This window comes from Otolemur garnettii, unplaced genomic scaffold (assembly GCF_000181295.1).
Source record: "Otolemur garnettii isolate 467f Iridium unplaced genomic scaffold, OtoGar3 scaffold00043, whole genome shotgun sequence".
In the NCBI taxonomy this organism is placed as follows: Eukaryota; Metazoa; Chordata; class Mammalia; order Primates; family Galagidae; genus Otolemur; species Otolemur garnettii.
Window position 1 is genome coordinate 966,658 of NW_003852438.1, and position 17,666 is coordinate 984,323.

At 38.1% G+C, this 17,666-nt stretch overlaps 1 protein-coding gene across 3 annotated transcripts in view; it reads right to left on the minus strand.

Moving 5' to 3' along the window:
• Window positions 1-17,666, minus strand: part of EPSTI1 (epithelial stromal interaction 1) — a 102,777-nt gene that overhangs the window by 15,496 nt on the left and 69,615 nt on the right. For all 3 annotated transcript variants that reach the window (XM_023513627.1, XM_023513626.1, XM_023513628.1), the window contains exon 8: window positions 17,418-17,501. In XM_023513627.1, coding sequence (XP_023369395.1) covers window positions 17,418-17,501 — 84 coding nt within the window. The remainder of the gene's footprint in view (window positions 1-17,417; window positions 17,502-17,666) is intronic.

Sequence of the window (17,666 nt, forward strand, 5' to 3'; positions counted from 1 at the left end):
GCTGGATAATAGGGAAATTACTGTGGCATGTACATTCTTCCATTTCTTAGTTTTCAAAAAATCATATCTTTTGACTTCATACAATAGAGGCGGATCAATGTTTCTAAGATGACCTCCAGCCCAATCTCAACCTCCCTTTGTGGGAGCTGCTCTCCTTATTTTTAAGACTTTTTACCATTCAATGTGTTGGGAGAAGGATGTAGAAATCTTACACTTATGGCTCTTCGCTTAGGCTTCTAATTCATCCTCCTGTTTTCAGCTCTAGCCTTCAGAGGTGCAAGGTGCCTCCAATTTCTGAACTTTAACCAATCGGTGTCTTACAGCTTCTTGAAAAGAAGCTCTGGTTTTTTCTAGTCCACTAAGTCACTGACCACTGACCACCTGCTTCCCAGCTTTAGAAATTTTGCTAAGGTCTTTTCTGCAGCCTCCTGGCCTCTTCTTTTGTACTTGTTGGCTTATGCCTTAAAAAAACTAATTTTGTGTTGTCTTTTTAGTGGGATATAAGGAGAGAGGGACTGGGCAAAAGCAAATGAAACATGTTTTGAGAGTGTGAAGGCCATCTGGCTGCAATAACTGTCAGCCCATTAATCACCAGGGTTGATTGAGCTGATCTGGCTGGGCGGGGGCCGCCTTCCTCCCTCTCTGCTCCATGTGCGTCCCTCCAAAAGCTGCAAGCTTGGCAGCAGAGGATGACCTTCCTCAATAGAGGAGCACTCTTTGGTCAGGGTGTACAAGCAGCTGTGCTCCCCTGCTAGAACTTCCAAGCAAGCTTCAAGGTTCAAATAAAATGTTTTTAAAGTGTAATGTTTAACCAGAAAACCTGAACATTTCCACACAGAGATTTCACAAGAATTGTGTCCAAAGGCAGGCAGGAAGACAAAGTATTATTTGATGAATGAGTGAGCCATATTGCCCTTGTCTTATAGATGAGGAAACAGACGATTAGAGACACAGTTTAAGTAACTTATCCAGAGATAAACAGCTCATTCACAGCAAAAGAAAGACTGGAGCTTAGGTTTTCTTGTGTCCAATCATCTTCTATAGAATGCATTCAAACAAAATAAGCAGTTACAATTCAGGATAACTTCATTATAATCATATGAAAAGCTACATCCAGAAGAAGAGACCCTTTCACACTCAAAAGTATGAGCCAAATATCTCTAACTTAAACTCAGATCTAAATCCTTCTAAATCCCTTCACAAAGGATGCTAATTGTTTCCACGTTCATTAATCTAGCCCATCCTCAGTTTAATACAATGAACTCTAAACAGACTAAACTCTCAACTCTGGAGTACGACACGAAGACAAAATACTCTGTAAAACACCTTCTGTATTTATACACATACTATTACATATTACTTAAAAATGATATTTAAGATAATTTATTATGACTTGGCAATATAATCCTGAAACTTATCTGGAAAAAAATCATAGGTAAGTCCTGACCAAAAAAAAAAAAAAAAAGAGAGAGAGAGAGAAAGAACCAGCTCTATCAAATATTAAGACATTTTAGAAAACTATAGTAATTAAGACAATGTAATCGAGTCTGGGAAGAGACCTATATGTATAGAAATGTAGCTTATCATAAAGTTGTTGCACTAAACCAATGCAGGAGAGAGTTCAATGAATCATGATAAACTAGGCATCTACCGTGAGAAAAATCAGAACTAGATCCTTCACTTTTTTCATAAAAATAAATTTTATAGACATTGAAGATTTGAAACTCAAGGATGAAACTAGAAGTTTTCAAAGGAAGCATAGGAAATTTATAAACTTGAAGTGAGGGAGGTCCAAAGAATCATAAAAAGGAAAAGATTGATAAATTTGGCTTCATTAAAAATTCAAAGCCTCTGCTTAGGGGAAAAAAATGCCATAAACAAAATCAAGAAACAAACTGGTAGGGTTTATGATACACATATGCTATTTTTTTTTCTTTTTTTAAAACTATTTTTATTTTGAGACACAGTCTTGCTCTGTCGCCTGGAGTAGAGTGCCGTGGCTCATAGCTCATTGCAACCTCTAACTCCTTGGGCTCATGGGATCCTCCTGCTTCAGTCTCCAAGTAGCTGGGGCTAAATTGCATGCCTCAATACCTAACTAATTTTTCTAAACTTTTATATAGTTGGGACTTGCTATATTGCTCAGACTGCTCTCAAATTCCTGGCTTGAAACAGTCCTCATGCCTCGGCCTCCCAAAGTGCTAGGACTACAGGCATGAGCCACTGCACACAGCCTCAATATTCTTTCATTCATTCATTCAACAAATATCTGAAAACCTAATGTGAGCCAGGCTTGGATCTATGTGATGGAGCCATAGTGGTGAATAAGACAGTTGAGATCTTTGCTCCTTTAGAGTTTTTATGATCTAGAGAAAGGAAACCCATAAACAAATGAGAAAAATATCCAGTCTTACTCCTATGGAGAGGATTAAAACACAAACTGACAGGAGATTCATTGAACTCAGTGACTATTTTAGGTTGGGGCTCAGGAAACAGCTAAGGGACTCTTATAAACCAATAAAGACAAGACAACAATGAAACAGAAAAAGAGTCAGAGGATAGGAACAGGCATTTCATAGATAAACTAGAGATTGCCTGGAAATTCAGAACGGTCATCTTCACCCATAATCAAAGAAATAGGAAGCAAAACAATGAGATAAAACTTTTTTTGCATTATATTGGCAAAGATGAGAAAAGTTTGACAGAGGATCAGGTACAGTCCAACACTCTGATGTAATGTCTAACTTAGTGCAAACTAATTTTGGTTTTGCAGGACAGTTTAGCAATAACTATCAAGATGTACAACGTGCACATACTTTGCAGACGTGTTCAAAGATATGTGTATATGGATATTCAGAGTTGTTTACTGAAACTGTAAAAGTTCAGGAAAAATATCAATGCCTACCAATAAGGAACTGGTACAATAAGTTATTACGTCCACTCAGTGGATATTATGAAACAGTTACAAAAAATAAGGTAGACTTTTTTGCAAGGTGGTTGTAGGGAGAGGCTTATGAAGAGATCTCAAAAATACATTAAGTGATAAAAGATGGGTTCAGAACAGTTTTCCTGGGACCCTTCCATACAAATAGAAAATATATACACACATCCATTTCCCCTTTTATGTTGGTGTATATCTTATTTAAAACATCTTTTTGGCTGGTCACAGTGGTTTATGCCTGTAATCCCAGCACTTTGGGAGACCAAGGTGGGAAGATCACTTGAGACCAGGGGTTCATGACCAGCCCTGGAAAACACGATGAGAACCCCCCCACCTCTATAAAAAAATTAGGTAAATTAGGTGGGTGTGATGTTATACACCTGTAGTCCAAGCCACTCAGGAGGCTGACAGAAGGATTAGTTGAGTCCAGGAATTAGAGGCTACAGTGAACCTCTGCACCCCAGCCCGGGCAACAGAATGAGACTCTATCTTGGTAAAAAAAAAAATAATATAAAACATTTTTTATGAAAAAATAAACAAGAAAATGTTAACTGTAATTAAAACTGGGTAGAGGCATTGGAGGGTAGATGAGCAGGGGAAATGCGCCTTAATATAATATACACAATATAACCTCCAAAGTTGACCACCTCCCCATATTGACCAACTCCTTAACTGACCTAATTTTCACAGACTGGGCATGCATTTCATGTGCATATCAGCACAGCAGGCCTAGTTCCTTATGTCATCCACCTCTGTATGTTGACTAGTCTGTTACAGTTCCTGGGTGGTCAACTTACAGAGGTTCTACTGTACAGCTTTTGTTTTTTAACCTTTGGACCATATGTTACTTCTTCATACCACCAACAGGGACTTATATCAGTGTGGAAAGCCGTTTGTTTCCCTGTTCTTTCCTTTATCTAAAAAATCCAATATATAATTTTTAGTATTTAGAGATGTAGAAGAGCAAAACACTACATGATGAAGCTGTGAATTATGAGGGAGGAGGAAAGGGAAGAGAGCAACATACATCATCCTATTCCAGAGGCAAGGACAGGGGAGAGGAGAAAAAGACCAGGAGGGAGACGGAGACGGGAGCTGATGAGCCATCACCATGCAAGGACATCATTCCAGATGGTCAAAGGGGGGCAGCGCCGGCATTACCATAGTCAGGATTATTATCCTATAACCAGCAAAGCTCATTTACTAGGGAGAGGCTGGTTTCTCTTCAGTACCAAGAAAGATAATTTCAACTAATTAATTTGTTCTGCTGAACTGACAGCCACAAAGGATGAGTCTGCATGCCATATAAGCATATTCTTGGTTCATTTATTGGGTTCTCACAGAGAAGTACAATATCTAGTTAGACAAATACAAAATAAATTGGTTGTTCCAAGGACCACGCTTGGGACATTAAGAGAATCAAAATGCTCTAAGCAGGAAGGAGATGATGTACAACATCTGAGACACTGCCAAGTTCTGTCTCACTCAATCCTTATTTGTTATGCACCAACTATTTCCCAGACACCTAGATTCAAGTTGAAGATACAGGTACAAGGCACAGTTCCACCCTGAAGGAAACCAAGTATAAGAAGAGACACAGACCCAGAAATAACCCCAGTACAAAGCAAAAAGAATGCTAACCATGAAGTTCAAGCAACGTGACCTGAGAACATGGAGGAAGGGAATGCAAACAAGAGAAAAGGGTGGTCAACATCTTAAGTGTGCCCACGAAAGCTCTTTGAGGAGAGAGAACATGTTTTGTCGCTGTGCTACACGACTGCCTACATTCAGACAGACCTGCATCCCTACATGGTACTCAAGCGATGTGATAAACAAAATGCCACTTTGGAAATGCCAAGAGCAGAGCTTCCTTAAACACTGGCCTCATGGTGTATGGTAAAGGAGGACATTGCAGACACTGCCACTGCTTATGTCCACCCTGACAGTGGTGGGCACCCTAGGGTGGCCATGGGCCCACCACAAAAGTGCTGGGCTCCCCAGGATGGCCCTGGGCCCACCCTGATAGTGCTGGGCTCCCCAGGGTGGCCGTGGGCCTACCCCAACAGTGCTAGGCTCCACAGGGCCATGGGCCTACCCTCACAGTGCTGGGCTCCCCAGGATGGCCATGGGCCCACTCTGACAGTGCTGGGCTCCCCAGGGTGGCCATGGGCCCACCCTCACAGTACTGGGCTCCCCAGGATGGCCATGGGCCTATCCCAACAGTGCTGGGCTCCCCAGGGTAGCCACTGAGCTAGGGAGCTGCAGCATGACACCAAAGATCTCTGCTTGGAGCCCAAGATAATGCATGAAGTAAAGGGGTCACCATTTCCAGCTAGAGGTTATAAAAATCAGTCCTCTGGACTCTGAGTTACTGGTGGTGCCCTGCTCTACTGAAGAGTCAACCATACTGACAGGTACGTGCAAGACCTAAGACACCTGCTGAGGTCAGAATGAAAGGTACGCTCCAAGGCCACACTTCAGCATGGTAATTGAAGATGAAAGTGAGGTCACTTTCAATCCACATCTGAATTGGGCCATGTTCCAACATAATTCAGCTCAGCTATCTTATATAAACACTCAAGTTCCATGGCCTGGCAGGACAGACTTCTCCTAGGAAAAGCTGTTCTCTCAGCTCAACAAGAGGAAAAGGATGGTGGAAACAGGAGAGCTGAGGGTGTAGAAGTTAAAGGAACCCTTCCTTAGAATGTTTAGCCCAGAAGCGATTTCAGAGAAGGACAAAGGTAATCTTGGCTACAAGTAGAAAACTACCCCCTGAAATTAAGAAGAGACTAACCAAATCAAAGGAAATAAATTCTAATGGATGAAGTAGGGGAACTACTTAAAAACTAACATAAGTAATGTACACTCTTCTCTTCTAACTATTGCTAGTAGGGTCTTATTTTGTCATCCAGGGTAGAGTACAGTGGCATGATCATAATTCACTGAAGCCTCCAACTCCTGGGTTCAACCCTCTTGCCTTAAGCCTCCAGAGTAGCTAAGTAGCTAAAACCACAGGTGCACACCCCCACACCTGGCTAATTTATTTATTTATTTTTACATTTTTAGATATGAGAGTCCCATTACGTTGCCCAGGCTGGTCTTGAACTCTTGGCCTCAAAATCCACCTGGATTATTTTCTAACTTTTATGGACACATTATAACTGTACATATTTATAGCCTACAATTTAATATTTTGTTACACATATGTATTATACAATGATGATCAAATTAGGGTATTTAGCACATCTATCACTTCATGAATATATCATTTCTTTGTGGTTAGAACACTCTAAAGCCTCTCTTCTAGCTATTTTGTAATATACAATATCATACTGTTGACTATCCCCCTACTGTACAATAGAACACCAGAACTTAAGTCATCTAACTAACCATAACTCTGTACTAGCTATTGTTAGCTCCATCGTTTCATCATAAAGAGAAATGGACTCCCATGAATTAAATTAAGTTTGGAGTTAACATCCAAAATATAATAAGGCACACCAATGAATCAATAACAATAAATAATGTGATGAATATTTTTTTCTTTTTTTGAAACAGAGTTTCACTTTGTCACCCTTGGTAGAGTGCTATGGCATTATAGCTCAAAGCGACCTCAAACTCTTGGGCTCAAGAGATCCACTTTTTCCTAAATTAAAAAAAAAAAAAAAACTTCTCACAGAAGTTATTTTTTGTAGAAAATATAGTAAGCACAGAAACTGTAACGGAAAACGTAATATTCACTCATAAAAACTCCCCACCCAGAGATAAACTCTTCCAGCATGTCAGTATATTTCCTGCTTGATTTATACGCATAGATTATAACAGATCACCTTGGGTCACATTTTCAGGCTTACCGTGTGCCAGGCGTTAGGATGAGCCCTCTACCTGCTTTCTCTCATTTGATCCTAGAAATGATGCCATGGGGTAAAAATTATCACTACCAAACATAACAGAAGGAGCTTAAAGAGATGAAGTCATTTTTGGAAAGTGCAAGAAGGAAGTATTTTTAGAAACTCAACTGCATGGTATTCTGAAGTATTTTTGTTTCATGTACAGAACATATTCCTGAGTCATTAAAATATAATAGGAATTGCTACACAGTTTTTATTCCAAACTCTCTAAAACCTTCAAATCCTCTATCACTGAACAAACTGTTTTAAATTTTTCATTAACCTCATTTTAAAAATAAACAACCTTGTATAACACCCTGTATCTGATTATTTCTAGGAATACATGTATACCTTTTTTTTTTTTTTGGCCGGGGCTGGGTTTGAACCTGCCATCTCCAGCATATGGGGCTGGTGTCCTACCCTTTTGAGCCACAGGTACCGCCCACATGTATACCTTTTAAATATCATACTTTTAGGAAACTTTGGAATTTAATGTTGCTAACGAGCCTTTTGGTTGATCCTCTCACCAGTAACAGTACCTGAGAGTTCGTAGCATATATTAATAGCAACTAGTATGAATTCTCCTTGCCCCAACACAAAAATTAATATTCACATTGTTCTAAAGTTTCTTGCTTAGTTTCATGATTATTCTGCCAGTTGAAATTTAGAAATAGTTTTTAATTCCAATTTCATCGACATTTTTATTGGAATTGCATTAAATCCACAAATTAATTTGGAAAGAACTGTAGTTATTGAAATATTGAGCTCAAACACACAAGACTACTATCCATTTCTGCTTTATTCAAATCAACTTTTATGTACAATAACCAAAATAGCATGATACTGGCATAAGAACAAACACATAGGCCAGTGAAACGGAACAGAGAGCCCAGGAATAAATCCATGCATATACAGCCAGCTGATTTTCAACAAAGGTGCCAAGAACACAAAACAGGGAGGGCAGCTTCTGCCATAAACAGTGTTGGGAAAATTGAATATCCTTATGCAGAAAAATAAAACTCACTCACCATATGCAAAACTCAACTCAAAATGGATTGAAGACTCAAATGTAAGACCTAAAATTATAAAACTAGCAAGAAAACATAGGAGAAAAGCTTGATGCAATTGGTCTTTGAAGGATGTTTTTTTTAATAAGACCTCAGAAGCACAGGCAACAAATGCAAAAATAGACAAATGAAATTGCATCAAACTAAAAAGTTTCTGCACAGCAAAGGAAACAAACACTAGCACAAAGAGACAAACTACAGAACCAATGAAAATATTTGCAAACTATACACATAGGAGTGAACACCCGAAGTATATAAGGCACTCTGATGACTCAATATCAATAAAATAACCTGATTTTTGTTTTTTTTGAGACAGAGTCTCACGTTGTCACCGTCAGTAGAGTGCTGTGGCATCATAGTTCCCAGCAACCTCAAACTCTTGGGCTCAAGTGATCCCCTTGCCTCAGCCTCCTAAGTAGCTGTGACTATAGGCGCCCACCACAATGCCAGGCTACTTTTAGAGATGAGGGTCTCACTCTGGCTCAGGCTGTTCTTAAACTCGTGAGCTCAGTCAATCCTCCCACCTTGGCCTCCCAGAGTGCTAGGATAATAGGCATGAGCCACCGCACACAGCCTTAACCTGATTATTTTAAATGGGTAAAAAACCTGAGCAGACAAGTCTCAAAGGAAGGCATACAGTGGCCAACGGGTATATGAAAAAAAAGCTCAGCATCATTAATCACCAGGGAAATGCAAACCAAAACACAATGAGCTAATTAGAATGGCTATTATCAGAAAGACAAAAGATAATAAATGTTGTCACGGATGTGGAGAAAAGGGAACACTTAGGTAATGCTGGTGCTGTTATGAAGAAAAATACAAAGTTACCCAAACAATTAAAAACGGAGCTACCACATGATCCAGCAATCCCGCTACTGGGTATATACCCAGAGGAAATAAAAATCAACATGCTGAAAAAATCTCTGCACCCCCATGATTATTGCAGCACTATTCACAACAGCCAACATATGGAATCAAGCTCAGTTGCCCAGCGACAGATGAATGGATTGAGAAAATCTGTGTATAGATACACACTAGAATAATCTTCAGCCACTGATAAAAAGAAAATGCTGTCATTTGCAACCACATGAATGAATAAATCTGAAGAACATAATGTTAAATATAATAAGCCAGGCAGAGAAAGACAAATAGCACATGATTTCATTTATAGGTGAAAATTTAAAAAGCTGATCTCATAGAGAGCTTGCTAGAGGATCGGGAGGTGAGGAGGAAAGCAGGGACGTGTTAGTCAAAGGACACGTAATTACAGTTAGATAAGAGGAATAAATTCAACAGTTCCATTGAACAGCAAGGTGACTATAATTAATGATGATATATTGTATTCTTGAAAAATGCAAAGGGAATGGACAAGTGCTTTCACCACAAAAAAATAACTATGTGAAGTAATGCATTTTTAATTATCTCGATTTAGACATTCCACGACGTATACGTACTTCAAAATTTAAAAATCGCCTTTCAAACAGTCAAGTTTTAGAGGCTTTATTTTTTAGCTGTTGGAAAATTCTCTTTACATATTTGCTTTTTGATGATATATTTTTAGCCCATTATATTTTCTAATTAATTTTTGCTGGTAACCAACTCTCTTATTGAGCTACATTTGTTCTAATCATTTTTCAGTTGATTTTTTAGGTTGTACAGGCAAATAATTTCCATCCATAAATAACATTTCCAATATTAGAAAAGTCCCTTTTTTATTTTTTTGTCTTATCAAGTTAGCTAAGACAATTTCCAAAATGTATTCCATGCAGTACCAACAGCTTTGTTAAAAAAGAACTTTATTCTACCAAGTAAATTTGAGTTACACAAGGTCAGAATTTCCAAAATACTACTTGTTAATGGCAGGGGTTGCAAACTTCCTTATATTGTTCACAGTCCTAGTATTTTACCACTGAATATAATGTTGGTTATCGGTTTAGAAGACAATATGTATGTTCAGAAAATCTTAAAAAAGAGACAGGGTCTTACTCTGTCACCCAGGTTGGAGTGTGGTGGTGTAACCACAGCCTACTGGAGCTTCCAACTCCTGGACTCAGCAATCCTTCTGCCTCAGTGTCCCTAGTAGCTGGGACTACAGACACATGCCACCACATTTATCCAATGAAACATTTTGTAAAGATGAGGATCTGGCTATGTTGCCTAAAATGGTCTTAAACACCTGGGCTCTAGCAATCCTACCACCTCAGCCTCCTGAAGTACAGGGATTATAGGCATGAGCCAAGAACATCTTGATTTTTAGTTCACTAAACTGGTTTTTATAATTGATAGCAAAGACTAAAATGTATCAATGCCTTTTTAATAATTATAAACATTTATTTGCCTAATGACAGATCAAAACATATGAAGCAAAAAATTATATAGTTGAACAGAGAAATGCATTTCTATAGTAACTGTTGAGAGTTCAATATCTCACTTTCAATAACGGATAGATAAGTGAGAAAATAACAGACTTAAATAATACAATAAACCAACTAGATCTGACAGACATATACAGACCACTCTCCTGAGCAACAACAGCAAACACACTCGTCTCAGTGCCCCTGGGACATTCCCCAGGATGGAACCTATATTAGGCCATAAATTAAGTCCTAATAGATTTTTTGTTGTTGTTGTTTTGTTTTTTGAACCAGGTTACACTGATTGCATTTGTTAGGTAAAGTCCCTCTTATAATTGTGTGTCACCCCCAAAAGGTGTGTCACACTCTGTGATCCCCCTCCCCTCTCTCTGCTCTCCCCTTCCCCCACTCCCCACTGTGTACTAGGTCATTAATTGTCCTCATATAAGAATTGAGATGGCCAAATGTTTTTCACTCATGACCAGAGTAGTATAATTGCAGTGATATCATGCTGCTGTGGTAAATTCCTATTTAAGAGAAAAATTCCGTTAGCGAGAATTTTCTTTCAGATGTGAATCTGTCTTTAGGAGATTGGTCTTTCTACATGCGTGTGTATGTTTGTGTGTCTGTGTGTGTGTGTGTGTAATAAATAGTGAAATAAAATTCTAGAGTGTTTTATCTTCTTTCTTGCTCTGAAACAATTTATAAAAAAACATACAAAAAAATCTACTCTTGAAAATTGAAAGGAACTTGTTTCTAAAACTATCCACATTCAGCCTGTTGGGGACAGTAATTCTCCAAACTATAGAAATCACTTGTATTTTCTTTTGTCTTTATGTATTTTAATTCTTTGAGTCATCTTTAGGGTTTCATATTCTCATAGAAAGTCATTCACTTAATCCAGATTTTGATTTATTAGCATAGCATTATCTAGAGTAATATAAATTTAATCTCTTCGAAATTTGTGGTTCTATCCCCTCACTTCTAATTTGTATATTTGCATTTTCACTAATCTCTCCTTGATGAGTCTTACCATAGATTTGTTCATTTGCTGACCTTATCAAAGAACAAGCTGTTGGACTTTTATAACAGCTGTTTCTTGAAGTTTTGTTATTAATTCCTGTTCTTATCTTAATTACTTCCTTCACTATCATTTATTGTTTTTCTTCTAATTCTTGGATTGGATGCTTAATTCATTTATTTTCTTTTTTTAGTATTGAATAGATTAAAAAGTTATAATTTTCTTTCTCTGAAAACAGCTTTGCATGCATTCCCCATAAGATTCTCTCACGACCATATTTTGTGTGTTCTATGATAATTTTCTGTCACCAAATAGTTTAACTATTTTCTGAGTTTCAACATTTTACTTTGTAAATGACTATAAAATTAATAACCACGTAAAGTCAATAAGTACAATCAGCCTATCAGAGAGTTTAAGAAATTCCTGAAATGTGGAATAAAAACTGAAAAATGACATGGGAAGACAACTGTGTAGGATAAGCTGGAGCTGAGTCTGCAGAGCTCCTGAAGGAGCTCTATGTGAGACACCAAGGCACTCATTCAGTCTTAATTAAAATGATCAACTGGAGACCCACATGGAGAGCATCTTGGTGGTGGGCTCTTACCCCTTACACACTTTCACTGCATGGTAAGCAGCACTGGTGTGGCCCACAAGGTAAACATGAATGGGGAAAGGTGGCTGGACTCAGAGAAACAGAGCAATGTCTCAGCTACCTGCTGACTATAGAACAACATGAACCCCCGCATACCTCACTTGGCAGTGTGCCCAAATAAATGTAAGATAAACAAGAAAAATCAAAGATTTGAGAAGTCCACGAGAGATTAAGAAATGGAAAGAAAAAGGCACAGTTAATATAGTAAATAGAAAACTTAAGTGTTTATATAGTTACTATCAATGGAAAGATGAGAAAGAATAATGTACTCATTTCAAAGCAGAACACTGCTATGAAAAAGTAAATCGGCAACTTGGTAAATAAATTCAATATACGTGCCAAATACACAGAATGAAAAGTTATGAAATACTTTAGTGAGCAGGATGATCTAGTGAAAGCTTACTTCCAGAATGCAATGAAAAAAGGCTAAGGAGATAAGATGTATAAGAAAACAGCTTGGCGCCCATAGCATAGTGGTTATAGTGCCAGCCACATACACCGAGGCTGGTGGGTTCAAACCTAGCCCGGGCCAACTAAACAACAACAACAACTGCAACAAAAAATAGCCGGGTGTTGTGGTGGGCACCTGTAGTCCCAGCTACTTAGGAGGCTGAGGCAAGAGAATTGCTTAAGCCCAAGAGTTTGAGGTTGCTGTGAGCTGTGACGCCATAGCACTCTACCAATGGCCACACAGTGAAACTCTGTCCCAAAAATAAATAAATAAATAAATAAAAATAAAATAAATTGGTAAAGAAGTGTAAGAAAAAAATTAAAATAAATTGGTAAAGAAGTATAAGAAAGCAATGAAGGGATATGGGAAGAATAAATCTGGAATATCCAAAATCCATTTGATAGACGTCCCAAGAAATGGAGAGCAGAGACCAACATGGAGGAAGAAACATGAAGGAAAAATAGGAAGGAAAAAGGAAAACTGAAGAGAAACATGTATTTTTAGATCAAAAGAGACAATCAAAGGCTATGCACGATTAAAAACAGAAACAAACATTATGAGATTTCTTCTAATATAGGAAGGGAGGAAAAAGAAAAAGAAACAGTAAATAAATGGAACTGAAAATTTAATCAAAGAGTCAAAAAATAGTTTTAAATAGCAAATTATGTGACAAGCACACAAATTATGCAAAGATACCAGTCATCATAATATGAGAACATATCAAATCTACTTACTAAAAGAAACTCTAAAACTGGACAAAAGGAAAGCCAATCATTTTTGTCATCAGGAACCTACTTTAAACCAAATGACACAGAGAGGCTAAGTGACTAAAAAAAGAAAATACCACATAAATGCTGACTACAACAACAAAAAGCTGGTACATGAAATATTAGAATCAGACAAAATAGAAAAACAAAAAAGAAATCAATCTTTTAAAAAGCATTACATGGGAAGAATGTTATACTTGATGCTGTTAAAAAAAAACTATTCTGCAAGGCAAGCATCCCCTGCCTTTCATCTTTGGTTGAAAGGGCATCACATGTCCGCAGTGAAACCAATCACAGTCAAGAGAATGGAATTCTCATGAAGTGTTACACCACTTTTGAATTGAATCCCAGGGGTGAGGGCAGGGGTCTGTCTTGTCTGAAACACAAGTCATGTAAGGTAGGATGGAGTAGGATGGAGAGCTGAAGAAAAATGAGAATTGTAGTACAGAGACAGGCAATAGAGGATATGCTACGCCATCCTGAAGTTATCACACTATGTGATTTATTTCTTGTAGCATTAATTACTACAAAGTAATGAGTCACTATGAAATAAAAAGTACACCGTTTATGTCTTTGTCTCCTTTTAATTGTGTATCTCTTCCATTAAAATGTAAATTTTAGGAGGGCTGGAACCTTGTCTATCCATTTCTTAAATGTAGCTCCACAAATGGCACAAGGCCCAGCACATAATAGGAAGTCAAGACACGTTTGTGGACAGAATGAATGAATACTGGGGTAGATTACTCTGAGGTAAGTCAACTAAAATAGCAACAGTTAAAAGTAAATAAATAAATAAAAGCCAGAAAAGGAAAGCTTTAAAGTGGTCTTAGTGTTACAGTGTCATAAGGAGACAGAGACTGCAAAAAGACCACTGAATTGTATGTTTACCTTTAGAGAGCAATTTCAGTCACAGCATTTGTGAATATAAACCAGATCATAAGGAATTAAGGATAAAGTGGGTAATAAAGAAGGGGTGATAGTAAGATTCTTGCTTTTTTAATTAAATGTGGTAGAAACAAAAAGAGTACCATCTCTGAGGATAGCAGAATCGAGGAAGGGGTTTAGTTGGTTTATCTTAGAAGAGCAAGAGACAGCATGTTTGTTGACAAAAGACAGAAGTAGCCAACAGAAAAGAGTTTTATTGAAGGTGTAGAAAAAACAGGAAATTAGAAATTTCTAGAAGAAGAGGCAAGGGAATCAAATGTAAAATATTAAGAGGTTAAACTTATGAAAGAACCTATTGTCCCCAGAGTACTTGTGCAAGTCAGAGAGACACAAAACAAAATGAATGTGGGGTCGCCTCAACTTACCCTAGATTATCTACCTATAAGTTAGCTGGCATTTGACGAATATTTGTTAAATGAATGGAATAAACAAACACATGAATAGATGCAATGATACAAATATGCCGTTTTCTGTGTCTTCTTACCATAAATTTGATCCTCTTCTTAGAGGTAAATAATTAAAGTGATAAGGAATGAAAGAGTCTACAAATCAGGAAATGCCTTCAGTGGACATGTCCCGATAATAACAGATTAGACAAACAGAGGAAGAGGCAAAAGTAGACCAGATGGGCTAATCTCCGTAATGTAGTCTATTGTTAGTAAAGTCCTTAAGGATAAAATGATATATAAACCTATTTTACTGAAAGCTACAGAAAAGAACATAAATTTGAAAGATGTTCAATCAGTAACCAGAAAACATGTATCAATATTTACCTAACTCCAGAACAAAAACAAGATTAAGTAAAAATACTTAATTTTCATTGTTCCACATGAAAATTAAATCCCATATTTGATTTTCTAATCTGTTAAGCATGCTTTGTGAAATATCCTACTCTTGGCTCGGTGCCTGTGGCTCAGGCGGCTAAGGCGCCAGCCACATACACCTAAGGTGGCGGGTTCAAATCCCCAGCCCAGGCCCACCAAACAACAATGACGGCTGCAACCAAAAAATGGCCAGGCGTTGTGGCGGGTGCCTGTGGTCCCAGCTACTTGGGAGGCAGAGGCAGGAGACTCGCTTGAGCCCAGGAGTTGGAGGTTGCTGTGAGCTGTAATGCCATGGCACTCTACCCAGGGGGACAGCTTGAGGCTCCGTCTCAAAAAAAAAAAAAAAAAAAGAAATATCCTACTCTTAATAGTTTTCATGCTCCAAATATACACACCAAACTTTGTAAAACACTATTTAAAATCTACTAGAATTTTAAAATAAATCATATCTATAATTGACTTCACACCATTCACCTTAGTGTCTAAGTACCTTAAAGCTGGATAGTAATTTAATGGCTCATGGAAACAGAATAGTGCTGTTATGTCATTTGACAGACATTATTGAAAATACAACACAAGTATATACCAGATTTAGCTTCTGTTTGCTAATTACTACAATCTCCCTATTAGATAACATGGCATATTTAATTGCAGATTTCAAGATAAGGACTTGGTCCAACAAAAAGAGTCTTATTTTTTAAAAGCCACTAAAGAAATAAACATGTTTACCATAGTTCATTGCTTACATAGTAACTTAATAACTAAATCCATAGCTCACATAATTTCTAATGATTTAATGACTTCTTACTGTGCACAAAAAGGTCTAGTGACACAGCCATGCTGGGTCAAACTGTGAGCTAGGAAGAAGTGAACCACTGTTAGGGGGAGGGTGGCACTCAAAAGAGTCAAAATAAGCCAGGTGTGGTGGCTCACACCTAAAATCCCAGAACTTTGGGAGGCTCAGATGAGAGGACTGCTTGAGGCCAGGAATTTGATAGCAGCCTGAGCAATATATGAAGACCCTCATTTCAGCCAAAAAATTTAAAATTTACTCAGGCATAGTGGCACGTGCTTGTAGTGCCAGCTACTTAGGAGGCTGAGACCGGAGGATCTCTTGAGCCCAGAAGTTTGAGGCTACAGTAAACTATGAACAGGTCACTCCAGCCTAGGTGACAGAGGGAACAAAAAAGAAAGAAAAGAAACAAAGAAAAGGGTCAAGGGGTCCCCTGAATACCTGTAGTCTACTTCACAGGGAGATTTTTATATACAATTATATAAAAGTCCCCTTGTGGGACAAAGATACAAGGAAAAAAGAATTCAACCAAATCAAGGAAATCAAAATGGGGGTTAAAATTCTCCTTAATTGTATAATTGAAATAGATTTGAAAGATTCTAGAAGAAATAATGACAGGATTTATCAATGATCAAGTTGGGAACAGGAAATACTAGAAAATAAAAATGATAGGAAAGATAAATAATTCAATTAAATGCAGATCATTATTTTATTTATTTCAAGATAGGTTACCCTGGCAGGAGTACAGGGTCACTGTCGTAGCTCACTGCATCCTCTTAACACCTGACTCAAGCAATCCTTCTGGCTCAGCCTCCTGAATAGCTGGGTCCCTAAGTGTGTGCACCATACTTGCTTCATTTTTCTCATTTGTTTTAGAGATGGGGTCTTATCTATGTTGCCCAGGCTTGTCTAGATCTCCTGACCTCAAGTAATCCTCCTAACTAGGCCTCCCAAAGTGCTGGGATTATAGGTACAAGCCATCATACCTGGCTATTTTGCTTATTTAAATGATCTGGACTGAAATTCTTTGGAGCTAACCCTTGGTCTTTCTGACTTTTCTCATCATTCTCATCTTACGCAGAGGAGCTTGTGCCCTATCTGACCATGGCACTGAATGTTGTACGGTAGGGTACCAGGATTTCACATCACAATGAGAATGATCCTTTAAGCACTTTTCTTTAGAAGCTCTGCATTCATTACACTTTCTATTGCTCAGAATATGTGGCAACACCTTGCATATTTGTCCACATGTATAGTGTATCTTTACGTCTTACTATACGTGTATAACTATTTTTAGGTGAATATTTAAACCAGTTTCATAACTTTGTATGACTACTTTCTTTGTTAAGCATTCTAATATTTCCACCCAAAGGTATATGAAATCCTCTGTAACGTCATATATCTTTGGTTTAACAGCAGTTGTGTTCTGTTTTGCAGGTGAGGAGTCCGTGTGTGCTGTATCATCTTTAAGAACTACTGGCACCAAGTATGGCAGACGCACCATGATCCCCAGTAAAGCCAAGTACCATGAAAGTTTTGACCAGAAGGAGCCACTACCACACTCTTAAGCCCAGAACTCACCTTTTGTTGTCAACAGTTATGTTAATTTTCAGGATTTTTATGTATCCAAGTACTTCTATTCAGAAACTTTTCCAAATTACCTTGCACCTCATGCAAACCACTGTCAATAGCTAGCAGAGTCCTGTAAATACCTTCCAACGTTGTTCCTCCTTCATCTTTTGCAATTTTTGGTTTTCTTCCTCCTTTAGTGAATCCTTATAAGCCTGGCTTCTGGCCTGTAAAGGTGAGGGGGAGAAAAAGAAAATGAAAACTTCACATGAAGAAGTACCTCCACAGTACACCAGTCTGCCTACCAAGGGACTGGTGCCCATACCTCAGCCTGTGCACTGCGCTACAGTGAGCTCTCCATGCACACTTGTTCACTGAGTGATTAACGTGTA